The following is a 12,309-nucleotide window of genomic DNA, read 5'->3' on the forward strand; positions in this document are numbered from 1 at the left end:
TTGAAGGGGAAATGGATTTCCTCTGCTGGCTTTTGCTTTGCCTTTCTGCTACTGCAAAGGAAAAATCACCATTGTTCTTTTAGTCCATCTTATTGTGTTCCTAAAGAAATGTCATTTCTAGAATGAGGACTGAACACTGCTTACATACACACGTTAAAAAAATATTGCCAGCCTTCTGAAACAGCGACAAGTGTTTGTGTAGCATGGAACTGGAGAAGAAGGAATGTGAGGGAATAGTGCTAATTACTGATGGGGACACAGAATGGCTGGATAATAACAAGTTATCAGACACCAATACTTTAAAATAAATTGTCAAGCTAGTTTAATCTCTTTATCACAGCCTACCATCTGCCTGATCACTATCCTAGTGAATATTAGTTGGAAGTTTATTAGAGGTTATGCACAGAGGTGCTCTGGGGGCAGGCGGGCTCACATGCCTGTGGTGAGCAGGCAGGATAAAGTTTCCTACTAATTCAAATGACAAATGAGGCTCAGAGATTCTGTTACATTTTTGAGCCTTTCTCTGTCTCTGACTTGGAAAACTGGGCAGGGATGGATGCAAAAGAAGTGACCTTGCTAACATTTCTGCTTACAGTCTCACATGGAAGCAGAAAGCCTGAAAGCGTGCAAAAATTGGAGTGATTTATTGCTTCTGGACTACAGAGTTTGGTATTAGGCTGAAGGCCTAATACCAAAAACTTGGCTCAGTTTTGACTTGCTTTGAGCCCATCTGTCATCCCTATCTCCTGCTGGTGTGCAGAGCAGATGTATCCCTTACTATTTTCGGTGTATACTTTGGGCCACAGTTCAGTGAGGAATGTCAGTGTGGTTGATTTAATACAGTGGAGTTTCCACTTCTAAGAAGTGGGGCTCCTCAGAGGCTTAGAGTTAAGCTGGTGCACCAACCCTTTGCATGTTTGGGACTTCAGTCATAAAATCAAGAAGCAATGGAAGCTGCTGTTGGGATAAAGCATGACATAAGTGACTGTTTAGATGAAGAGATCAGGGGTGTAGAGTGGGAGGGAATGAAAGAAAACAGAGAAAGATTGCTTAAAAAATATTGCTGAAACCTGAGCATCTGCTTAACTTTATTTCCTACAGACTTTCGGCCTGTTTGTTATGAGGAACCCCAACACTGGTGCTCAGTTGCCTACTACGAACTCAACAACCGGGTAGGGGAGACATTCCAGGCCTCCTCTCGAAGTATCCTTATAGATGGATTTACAGATCCTTCAAATAACAAAAACAGGTTCTGCCTGGGTCTCCTCTCAAATGTAAACCGCAATTCTACTATAGAAAACACCAGGAGACACATAGGAAAAGGTAAGAGGAAATCCCCTCTCCTCAGGAATAATATTCAGAGCTCAGAAGATCCATGCATTGCATTAACAAGCCTTGCTTATTCGTCAGATGTGCTTGCTTTAAAATCAAACCTCTGACATTACTTCTGAAATAGAAGAAAAGCAGAGCATTCTTTTCTGACTGGATAGCAATCAGCAGAGTAACTCCTTACAAAGGCTATTTACTTGGCCAGCAAAGAGAAAAATGTTGTTTATAGTTGTGTGTTCTAATTTAGCAGTATGTATTTTCATTTTATTTATTAGAGCTTCTGGCAACTGGGAATATTGCCATTGAAATGCCACTAAAAGGATAATTGCTGGTGCCTCAGGGCTGCTTCTCCTCCCACCAAATAACAAAGGGAGATGGATGAAACACTTAGTAGTTGAGTTACTTAGCTGAAGAACTCTGGTAGAATTGTGTTTGTAGCTTTTCCCCCCTGCCCCCCTGCCAGTCCCTATTTTGTCAGCTTTTCACTAGTAAAAGGAAGGTTTGTATTCTCACGCCAGTGGTTGCTGGTGCATGCTCCACCTCTGGTGGCCATACACCCTCAGCATGCAATGTGACATGCTGCTGCTGCTGCTGCCAAGGACGAGGAGACCACACCTGGACACTCCATTCCAGCTCCCCAGGGCTCTGCAGGGTCTGATATTCTCCCAGAACTTACTGTTGTTTGTGGTGGTGAGTCAGAAGCCCTGTGCCAGCCACTTCTCCATGCAGATGAAGCTTTGCCTGTTCTGGTAGATCCAGTCTAGACTCATTATCTTGCCAACCCAAGCCTCTCACCAGTAGCTGCCTGGGAATGCATTTCCCACTGGGCTAATTAACTCTAATTGTTCCACTCCTATTATCTTGTCAACCTCACTTCATTTCCCAGGCCTAGGGCAATATTTTAATTGGCTCTTGATAGTCTAGTGTTGAATGACTGAATAAGAAGCTCTGAGACGAATGTGATACAGTTTTTGCAAACAGCAGTGAACCTGAGGGCTGGAGCAGTCAGTGTTGTGCTCAGCTCTTGCACTTCATCCCCCTCCCCCCAAATGGAAAACCCCTATGTTGCAGATGCTACAAGTGTGTGCCATAGCGGTTCATTGTGCGGCGTGCAAACGTGTTGTACATCTAGTTCTAACTTACTTAGAAAATAAAGCTTTACATCCTACCAGTGTAAGCTGTCAGAGGGGGATGTAGATCAAAGATGAGCTTGTCCCTAAAAGAAGAATGACAAAAGATCCCAGCTGTCATTTGGCGATGTTACAGCCTCTGACTTTCTGCCCAAAAAGACGAAGAGACAGAACAGAAATAAAGTTAGGTAAATGCTAATGGTTTTCATCCATTTAAGTGTGAAGATCTGTCTTAATTCATTAAAAGTTATTCAAAGTCCTACACTAGGAATGTGCCCAAGGGAAGGGAGCAGGTTGCCCAGAGAGGAGCTTAATTTATCAGAGATCCTTAATTTTACTGTTCTTCCCTGTTTATGCAAATCCTAAAAAAACATATACAAGTGGAGTACAAGTGGCACTAGTGCAGGCCTGCAGAAGAGCACAGAGCAGCTCCAGAAGCATATAGTTCAAAGGGATGGTGGACAGATGAAAGCTGCTGAAATGGATACAATTGTCACATGTTAACATGGGAGAAAAAAAGAGTGAGTAAACAAGATTAGCTCAGTAGGATAAGGATATGTGATTGAATTGTCATCTAGTGTATCAGCGTTAAACTGTTTCCTGGAAATGCCACATCAAAGCTAAAAACAATCCGGAACACAATGCAACATCTATGAGCAATTGGACCTGGTTCAGCAGTCAGACTTCAAGGACAAAAAAAGGAACTTTTGATCAATGTCAAAAAGATGTGGATGCTTGGAGACTGCTGAATTTTCAGTTTCTGCAGGGAGCAATGAAATACCACTAAAACATATGGACCTTTGATTTGGTCTTCTACAAACATGTATTTAGCTGCTTGGTTTCCTTTAGGATGCATTTCTCTGGTGAATGAATACTAGAATAATAGGAATACACACTGATTAGTGTTGTATTTATTGCTTTTAAAAAGTTCACAAGTAAAAAACAATTTGTAACCTCTGCTTTCAGAAGTGACATTGATGTTTTTGTTATTGTAGCACAATGTTTGTCTTTCAATGCCTTCAAAACCATTTTTTTTTTCCAGAAAATGGGTTCCTTAATATTCTCTGAAAACGCAGCCTTTAAAATTTTTCACCTTACCACCCCCTGTGGTGACCCTAAATCAGTAGCTACACCTGAAGATTTGAAATGTGGTGCACATTTATGTCCTTATTCTTCTCTCCCTACTCTCTGTTCTCACTTCATCTGATTATTTCAGAAAGCTATATGGACTCCATCAAGGTACTTTCTGTCCTTCCCTTTTATCCATATCCATGGAAAGGAAGGTCAGGAGGTAACAGTTGCAGTGTGCAGCACCCCACAGTGCCTGGTGCAGTTGGAGCTGGTGCTTTCCTGTCTCTGCTGTTCCCAGTGCAGTACCAGAGTGCGCTCTGAGCCACATCCCTGCCACTCGCAGCTCATTTCAGATCTTGTGGGTGCTCAGAAGTCAAGTGATGGCTTGAAGACAGACTTCAAGGTTCCCATTTGAATCACTCTGGAAGACTGTGGGAGAGTATATTTTTCCCAGATTATTTTCCCATTCAACCTGCTTTTGCCCTTGCCATTCCCACTTCTGTTTAGATGCTGGTTTTGTCCTAAGGATGTGCTGCTGCCGCTTGTTGTTATGACTGCAGAATGATGACCACACTGGGACTATGTAACCAGTCTTTGTTTGTATGAAAGACACCAGGAATAAAACTTATTACAGCTGCATTATTAAAGCACAGTTACCAGTAGCTTTGCAGGCAATCTACTGAGGCTCTGTGAACATTTGTGTGCGTTTGAAGGGCATACCTAGCATTAGAGAAGAGGATTTTATTTTTATTTAGTGGCAGTTTCTACAAGAACAAACAACTGAGTTCTTCAACCTCTCTTGGCCATGGGAAGGGTTCATATTCCCCTGATCTAGCCATGGGAAGGGTGACTGGGCATTTTCACAGGATGACTTGGCCCCCTTCAGGTTGTGGTTTCACGCTCACATTCAAGCAGTCAGGGTCCCCATTGCCACACTTGCACTAATGAAGATCTCACAAGATCTTGCTGAAAATAAATTTTGGGTTGTTTGTTTTTAAATATATTAGCTGCTCAGTTCCTCAGCCTGGACAGCAGCCCAATCCTCAGCTGTTGCTGCCAGCATGAAAGCAGGTGTGCCAGCAGGGGCAGGGAATGGGAGAGCCTTCTCAGCACCTGCACAGACTTCCGTGGCTTTAAGCTGGCTCTGAGCCTGCACTCTCTAGCAGATGGAGTGAATCATCTGGTCATAGTGCCTCTCTCCATCTATCAGCTGCAGAAGGCATCTACACACTTATTGTGTTACAGTGGTGATCCCCACCTTCAAGGTTGCTGAATTAGGCTAAGATAAATTCTCCCACCAATTCAGGTATATTTTCATGCAAGCAGATATCCTTGGTGGATCAGAATAGATCCTTTGCAAGGATAGAAGTGTTTCCACCTTAATTTCCGCAAGTCACGGTCAAAAACTCAGTTAGTAAGTCATTAGGGCACTGAAAAGTTCAGAGGAAAATCAGTAATTTTCTTGATAAAGGTTACTTGGAACAGGATCTGATGAGTAAGTCACATCATGTAAATGCAAATACATGGTTCTGATGTGGCAGATAAAGCAAAATACAGAAAAGCTATTTTAAGTACACACCATGCTGTGTTTTAAATGTATAACAGTAGGATCCTGTAGTAAAACAACAGCATGCAGTGAAGTGGGCCAGTGTGCATTTGCTTAACAGTGAAAATACATTTAGCTCTGTAATGCAATAGTGATTTTTCAGTTCTTGGATAGTTTTGATGTTTAGGATATGGTTGACATGTGCTTGATGTTTATGTATGTGTATTTTGTCATAAAGTACTATGCTGTTGGGTAAAAGTAAAGCAACCTGCACTGAGAAACAGAGATCCTGGAAGGATCCTGGGTTTGTATGCCCAAACCAGTAAAATAATTTATTACTGGCATAAAGTGTGTTGTGAACAATGGAGAAATAATTCATGTTATATTTTGTTTTTCAAGGTGTTCATCTTTACTATGTTGGTGGGGAGGTTTATGCCGAATGTGTCAGTGACAGCAGTATTTTTGTGCAAAGCCGCAACTGTAACTACCAGCATGGTTTCCACCCAGCCACAGTCTGCAAGATCCCCAGTGGCTGCAGCCTCAAGATCTTCAACAACCAGCTTTTCGCCCAGCTGCTTGCCCAGTCAGTCAATCACGGTTTCGAAGTGGTGTATGAGCTGACCAAGATGTGTACTATTCGAATGAGCTTTGTTAAAGTAAGGATCCATTGCTTTCTCTTGCATCCTTGCTAGTTTTGGTGTAAAACTAGATCCCATCAAATCCATTCCAAGGGAGGCTGTAGATACCCAACTTTCTAACAGCAATTCATACTGCCTGTTTTCCAGTATTGCCTTAAACTTACAGGGGCTCAAAATCAATGGCTTTTGTGGTCAACATGAAAATCTCTTAGGTTACAAATTTTAGATATTCCATAGGCTCTCTGTGGAAAATAGAGAATGCATGGTAGTGTTCCCCCACTGATTGTTCAGAAAGCTCAACTCAGAAGGGCTTAGCAACATGTAAATGTAGTAGCACATATCTTAGGCAGTTGTGATCTCTCCTGTTACTGGTTTGCAATTGAGCTTGATAGAACCATTGATCTGAAAAGAATGTCCTTATGTATTTAGGCTAATTTACAGTCTCACCAGTACCATAGACTGGTATATATTTTCTCAATCAAGAAACACTGCGTCCTTTTTCATCCCTGACTGAGCTTGCAGAGAATTGTTGTTTGCCATCTGCCTGATCCCTGACAAATATTGTCTTACTTTCTGATGACATTCACTCCGGCCAGCCACACAACCAGAAGGGCTTCTTGCAAGCAGAACAGAAAATCCAAAAGAAAATTTGACCTTCCCCCTGTTATTTGGAAGAGACAGGAGGCCACCAAAGCCATTACTGTTCTAATGTCCTTCCTATCTGAATTTCACAGTCTGACTGCTCTGTGGGAAATCTATCAGTCTCTGTGGGACTTTCTCAAATTTCTAAATGGTCTTCCCACCAGAATGAGACCTCTCAACTCCTTTTAGTAATTAGGAGTTATTTACATGCCTGTTGTAGCATCTAACCCCTAAAGAATGGCAGGTGTTTCAAGGTAGTTTCCAGATGATGCTAGACCAACTTGCTATAGTGCTGCTGGGGAGAGCTGGCAGCAATGTTCAGCCTGCAGACTAGAGCAGTTGCACCATTAGAAGCCCATGGTCCTGCTAGGTACCATAAAAATGGCTTGAGTGTGTCTTTGCCTTTGTCTTGCAGATCTGTTTCTATACAAATGACTGAACTGAGATAATTGAATTCATATCTAAGATATCAAAAAGTGCTTGAGGCTCGAGTCCCATTTCCTTAAGTTCTACAGAGCAAATGAGCTGAGTCCTACATATCTTTCTGGTCTAACTTTTTCTAGCCATCCTTGGGGACCCATCTTCTTAAGTCTTCAAGAGTATTAAGAGTGCCCTGTAATCTCTCCCAAGAGTCCAAGCCAAAATCTCCATGCCCATGACCATGCTGTTGCTTTGTTCTTGGGAGGGAACTGATATCTTGTTCACATACAAGCATTAGGGCAAAAAAAGAAAGGCAAGAAACCCAACAAACAGCATTTTCTTTAATGGAAGGCATGAATGGGCATGCTGTTTGTAAAGGCAGTGTAGCCAGTTACGCAATGTTTTCATTATCTCAGTGATTCAGGGGCAGGCTCTTTGATGTGTTATCTGCCTCCATGCCCAACGTGGCAGCAGAAATGGTGGTGTTGATGCACTATATAATGCTGCTGCCATATTATCACCTTGCTTTGTTGAAATAATAGCAGCTATTATTGTGCCTCAGGCACCAGAAGACCAGTGCAAGGAGATATTTTGAACTCATTCCCATGACGTCTGGAAAATTGCTATGGAAATCTCATCTAGGCTCTTTCTTCCTGGTCTGCAAATATGCTTTCCTGTTTTCAGTCTTCCCAAAATATTTCCCTCCCAAGAAGTGAGCCCTCCTCTGTTCAGTCTGGGGTCAGGAGTGACTCTGGGTGTTGGGGATGCAGTGCCCAGAGAGGCCTGTTATCTGTCAGAGCCACAGTCCAAGAGTGTGCAGGGCAGTGCAGTGGCTTCTCCACTGACTTGTGTCCAGTTACTGCTGGTCACCTACAGCCCAAAGGGCTGGATCCCACCAGTGCCTGAGCTACCAGCTGGGAGGCAGGGATGGGTAGGGACCAAGACATGAGAAACTTGCCAGGACTGTGCCATCTTCTGGATGCAGGGTATGGTACAAAGAGAGGTGAAGGTCTTGTCCCCTCTGATGTCCTTTGTGTGCCCATAGAGCAGCTGAGACGAGCTCAAAATATGGGTGTACTATCAGCACTAAGCCCTGCTGATAACCAAAGCGGGATGACTCTTGCCACCTCTCCACAGCTGAGGTAGCTGGAGCACAAAGGGAAGAGACCTCCAAGCTGAGGTCTGAAGCTGGAACAATCCCTCCCTCATTTCCTTGGGTCTTGGGGCTAAGTGGAACACACAGAAGACGTGAAAGCTCAGCACTCTGGGGCACGAAGCCTAGGCTGTTGCTCACAGGAGGTGGGAAGTGTTGGCAGGAGCAGCAGGACCCATGGGGGTACTGGTATCCTTTTCATACCATCTGTGGAAAATACCATTACAGCTTTGAAAGTTGTACTCAGTTTATTCCCTCGTTAAGAGAACTCCAGCTCTGGGCTCCTCTCAGTCCTGGGGTGAAGAAGGCTACCTGCAACCCAGGAGTGATATACAAGGAACATCAGGGTCCTTGACCTCCTGGCATTTCCCCTGGGGTGCTCCAGCCAGAGACAGCATCACTGGATGTGTTTGGGAGCTGCCAGCAGAGGGAGATGGCCAGCCGCCTGCCAGGCTCCCCCAAATCTGGCACATTGGGTTTGAATCCTGTAATTGCTGTTCCTCTGGATTTTCTGTCCTGCCTGTCTGCAAGGTGTGCCAGCTTCTCTGGCACTTGCTCTCTTGGCTGTATATCTTCACTGCAGTTGAGTACTTGTGACTTCATCACCTCAGAAGTCTGACTGTGCTGGCAAACACATGTTTTCTGCAAACATTTAGAGAACATCAGTCTGAGGTTCTGTGAACGCAGGCTTTTTCTAGTCTGATAAATGCTCTGCAGTTCAGAAAAATGCTACCTGTTTGGAAGTACTCTTTGGGCTTTGGTGGGTCCATATCTTACTCTTCTGCTTTCTTTCCTCTTCTCTTCATTAGTTAGCATGGGCTTTATCCAGACCACTTATGGTGATATCTTGTTTTAGTATTGATCTCAGTTTTCCAGCTATCATCTAAAGAAGTGGCTGCTCTGGCAGCCTCAGTTGTCTGAGCTGCTCAGCACTCTAAAATTTTGGTGACTTTGGCAGCCATCAGTCTTAATATACCTCCATGTCCTTTTTTCATGACATACCGACCTGCCTGCCTGTCATAATGACAGGTATGACTCAGTGTCTGATCAGCATCCCACAAATGAAGATTTTCATCCTGTAGTGGGACCATGTTTTGCACATTGCCCTATGGAAATCTGAGTTCAGTTCTGCCAGTGAGACAGCTGGTGAGCTGCAAGACTTTGGGCTGTGACTTGCATGCCTTGTGCTGCTGTGACGTCAGGCTGCCTGATTAGCACTGCTTAGACACTGTGCCTGTTTGAACCATAGAAAGTGTGGAGTTGGAAGGGATTCATCAGGATCATCAAGTCCTGGTCCTGGCCCTGCACAGCACCATCCCCAAGAGTCACACACATGAGCATTGTCTGAGTGCTTCTTGAATTGTCAGGCTTGGTGCTGTGACCACTTTCCTGGGATGCCTGTTCCAACCACCCTCTAGGAGAAAAGCCTTTTCCAAGCTTAAACCTTCTCCTTGAAGTATGTGTACTTCAGGTTTTCTTTTCTCCCTGCCAGCACCCCATCCCCATTTTCTCTCAAATGTTTCATATCCCTTATCTTTCCCAAGAGAGCTGGAGAAATTACTGCAGGACTTCCCACAGCAGACAGCCAGGAACTCTTGTTGGGAAAGAGCACATGTTCAAGGATAGAAAACCTGTAAAAATATTTATACATAGGCTAAGTATGGTACACAGGAACTGCTGCAAGTTTCCAGAGATTTAGATAAATGCTTAGAAATTCTCAGGTCTATAGGATAAAACTCTACCAATTCATGAAGCAGTGCCCAGGAACATTCCTAGTTCCTGTTAATGAAAGAGGCTGGCCTGCTTTTTGTTGGTGCCAGACAGCAGTCTGCCAGACTTTCCTGGGCATGTCCCTGGGGTGCAAACAACAGGGACCATTCCCCATGGGCTGTTTGCAGGCAGCCACACTTGGAAACAGGCCCTTCCATGCCAGTTGTTCTCAGCACCTGGAAGTGTGACTGAGATTTTTAATTTAATAGCATTGAGTCCCTGGTAATTATGATGATAATAATGACCTTAAAAAGGAGCAAAGTTTCTAGAGAAAATTATCCCTAGGATAAAGCATTAAATCTTGGGTACTTGGGTGGTGGACTATCTGTAGCTGTATTAGACTATGAGCACTGGAGTTGTGATTTAATGTTTTGGGTGTTTTTTTTTTAAAAACCACCTCACCTTTTGGTCCTTTATAGGGCTGGGGAGCAGAGTATCATCGCCAAGATGTTACAAGCACACCTTGCTGGATTGAGATCCACCTGCATGGACCATTGCAATGGCTGGATAAGGTGCTGACACAGATGGGCTCACCTCACAACCCCATCTCCTCAGTCTCTTAAAAATCATCTCTAGAATTCCCTTGCTATTGCAGGCAGTGGCTTATAGAACTCCCATGAACAGAAGCTTCTATATGTAGATGTATGTAGATGTAAATATATCTATACATAGTCTACTCTCTCTCTTTTTTTTTTCTTTTTTTTTTTTTTCTTATTTTGTGGTTTCTAGTTACTCTGATGCCAGTACAGTAAGTTTAGGAATTCGGGTATAGCATATCTGTTCTCTACTACAAAATAAGCCAAATTCCTGCAAAAGTGTCAAACATTTCCTGTGAGCATCTTCATTCCCCAGCCAAGTCAGTCAACGGTGCAAATTCCCAGCACTTTCACATGGGTTCAGAAACCTGGCTGTAGCTGTTCCTTGTAGGTGAAATTCACCCCTCTGCAGGCAACCAAAGTCAGATCTCTGTGCCATTTATATTCATCTTACATCCTGATTTTGAGTCCAGAAGAGGATCTAAGGTGGTGCATAGGATTATGCATAGAGATGACTTTCATCTAGTGAACTGAAGGACTAAACTGCAATTCCAGTCTGTCTCCCTTCTGCAAAGCACGATGGGATGACAAATCCTCTGAAGAGCTGAGGCACACCAGTCTCTCCCGTGATTTGGTAGGAGGGAGCCCTTGGGCCATGTTCAGCACAGGAACTTCATCTCAGAGCATTCTGGACAATCCAAGCAGTCTGATGTACCACAGTAGGGTACGGTACTGCTGCACTGAAAAGCAACAGGCTCCTAAAAAAAAAAGTAATAATTTAAATATATGCCCGTGAGTTAAAAAAAACTAATTAAAGTCCAGTGCTTTTTTGCAAAGTACATACATACTTGCATATGTGTCCAGCATGTAAACTGAATCCTATCCATTCTACGGTCTTGATGTAGTTTGTTTTAAAGTTAGGACTGACTGTATTTAGACTGCTGTGCTGATATCAAGGGTATACCTAAAAGGGACTTGAAATGTGATTCAGAAAAGGGAAATCAAGTGTGCATTGAAGCAGCAAATAATTACTTTATCATTCAGCTTGGGAACAGAAAGCCCCACACTCAAAGGATGCAATGAGAAGGAGATGAGAGTCAGCCATGCCAATTCCCTGTACTGGGCCAGACCTCAGGATCTGACTGCATTGCCTGGATCTGACTGAGGGCTTCCCTGGCAGTCACTCCATACATCCCCATGGATGGTTTCTCATCTTACATACAGGCTTCTTCATTTGCTGAGCTTTCGCCTTGCCTGCAGAGGATGGTGAGGCAGTGTAAGCCACAAACAAATGAAGAGTGAATCTATGTGCAAAATCTCATCTGTGTTCCTTCTGTAAGCAGGGAAACCTATTGCCCATACCCTAATCCCATCCTTGAAAAATGCTGTTCGCTTGGAAACCTTTCCTGGGAAGACAGGTGAAACTACATTTTGATGGGCTTTCCTTTTGCTGGAAGAGTCGAGTATTATTTCTTTCCAGGCGTAACAGTCCACTGAAAATTGTTTTTATTTAAGAATCGAAAAGAGTGGTAACCTCTCCAATATCATTCCTCCATAGAACACAGTAGAAGTATTACTGGGAAAAAAAAGTGTTTTTCAGAATATATATTTCGCACACAATATCTGGTGCTACACGTTTTGCTGCATAATTAGAAGGGGACACCTGAAATCTTCAGCTGTATCACACGGAAGGAAATAACATTCACTGGAAAGACAGTGAGTAAACTAACAGTGTTACTTCATTTGAATGCATCTTCAGCTGCCTGCAGCATTAGCAGGGAACAGAAGGATAAATTATTGCTAAGTTTGAGCAGTAATAGCAAGTTATATAGGACATTTTTAAGTGTGAAGAACCCTATTATGTCACCATTTGACGTCAGCAATGTCACTGTGAGATAGGAAAAACTTTACATTCTCTTTCAGCAATGAAATATAATAATAATAATAATAATAATAATAATAATAATAATAATAATAAATGTGCCATTTACTATTTAGCAGACTTTAAAGACATCAGTTTGGAAAAATGCATTTTCCTCAGCTCCCTCTGTCATAAGTGATCAGATACTGGAAA

The 12,309-nt window shown here is 43.1% G+C and overlaps 1 protein-coding gene across 2 annotated transcripts in view; it reads left to right on the top strand.

The window, feature by feature from the left end:
* SMAD9 (SMAD family member 9) overlaps nucleotides 1-12,135 on the top strand; it is a 38,196-nt gene extending 26,061 nt beyond the window's left edge. For both annotated transcript variants that reach the window (XM_058829470.1, XM_058829471.1), the window contains exons 5-7: nucleotides 1,102-1,323; nucleotides 5,476-5,732; nucleotides 10,119-12,135. In XM_058829470.1, coding sequence (XP_058685453.1) covers nucleotides 1,102-1,323; nucleotides 5,476-5,732; nucleotides 10,119-10,262 — 623 coding nt within the window. In that variant the 3' untranslated portion in view covers nucleotides 10,263-12,135. The remainder of the gene's footprint in view (nucleotides 1-1,101; nucleotides 1,324-5,475; nucleotides 5,733-10,118) is intronic.
* The last annotated feature ends 174 nt before the right edge of the window (nucleotides 12,136-12,309 follow it).

Source organism: Poecile atricapillus, chromosome 1 (genome assembly GCF_030490865.1).
Source record: "Poecile atricapillus isolate bPoeAtr1 chromosome 1, bPoeAtr1.hap1, whole genome shotgun sequence".
Lineage (NCBI taxonomy): Eukaryota > Metazoa > Chordata > Aves > Passeriformes > Paridae > Poecile > Poecile atricapillus.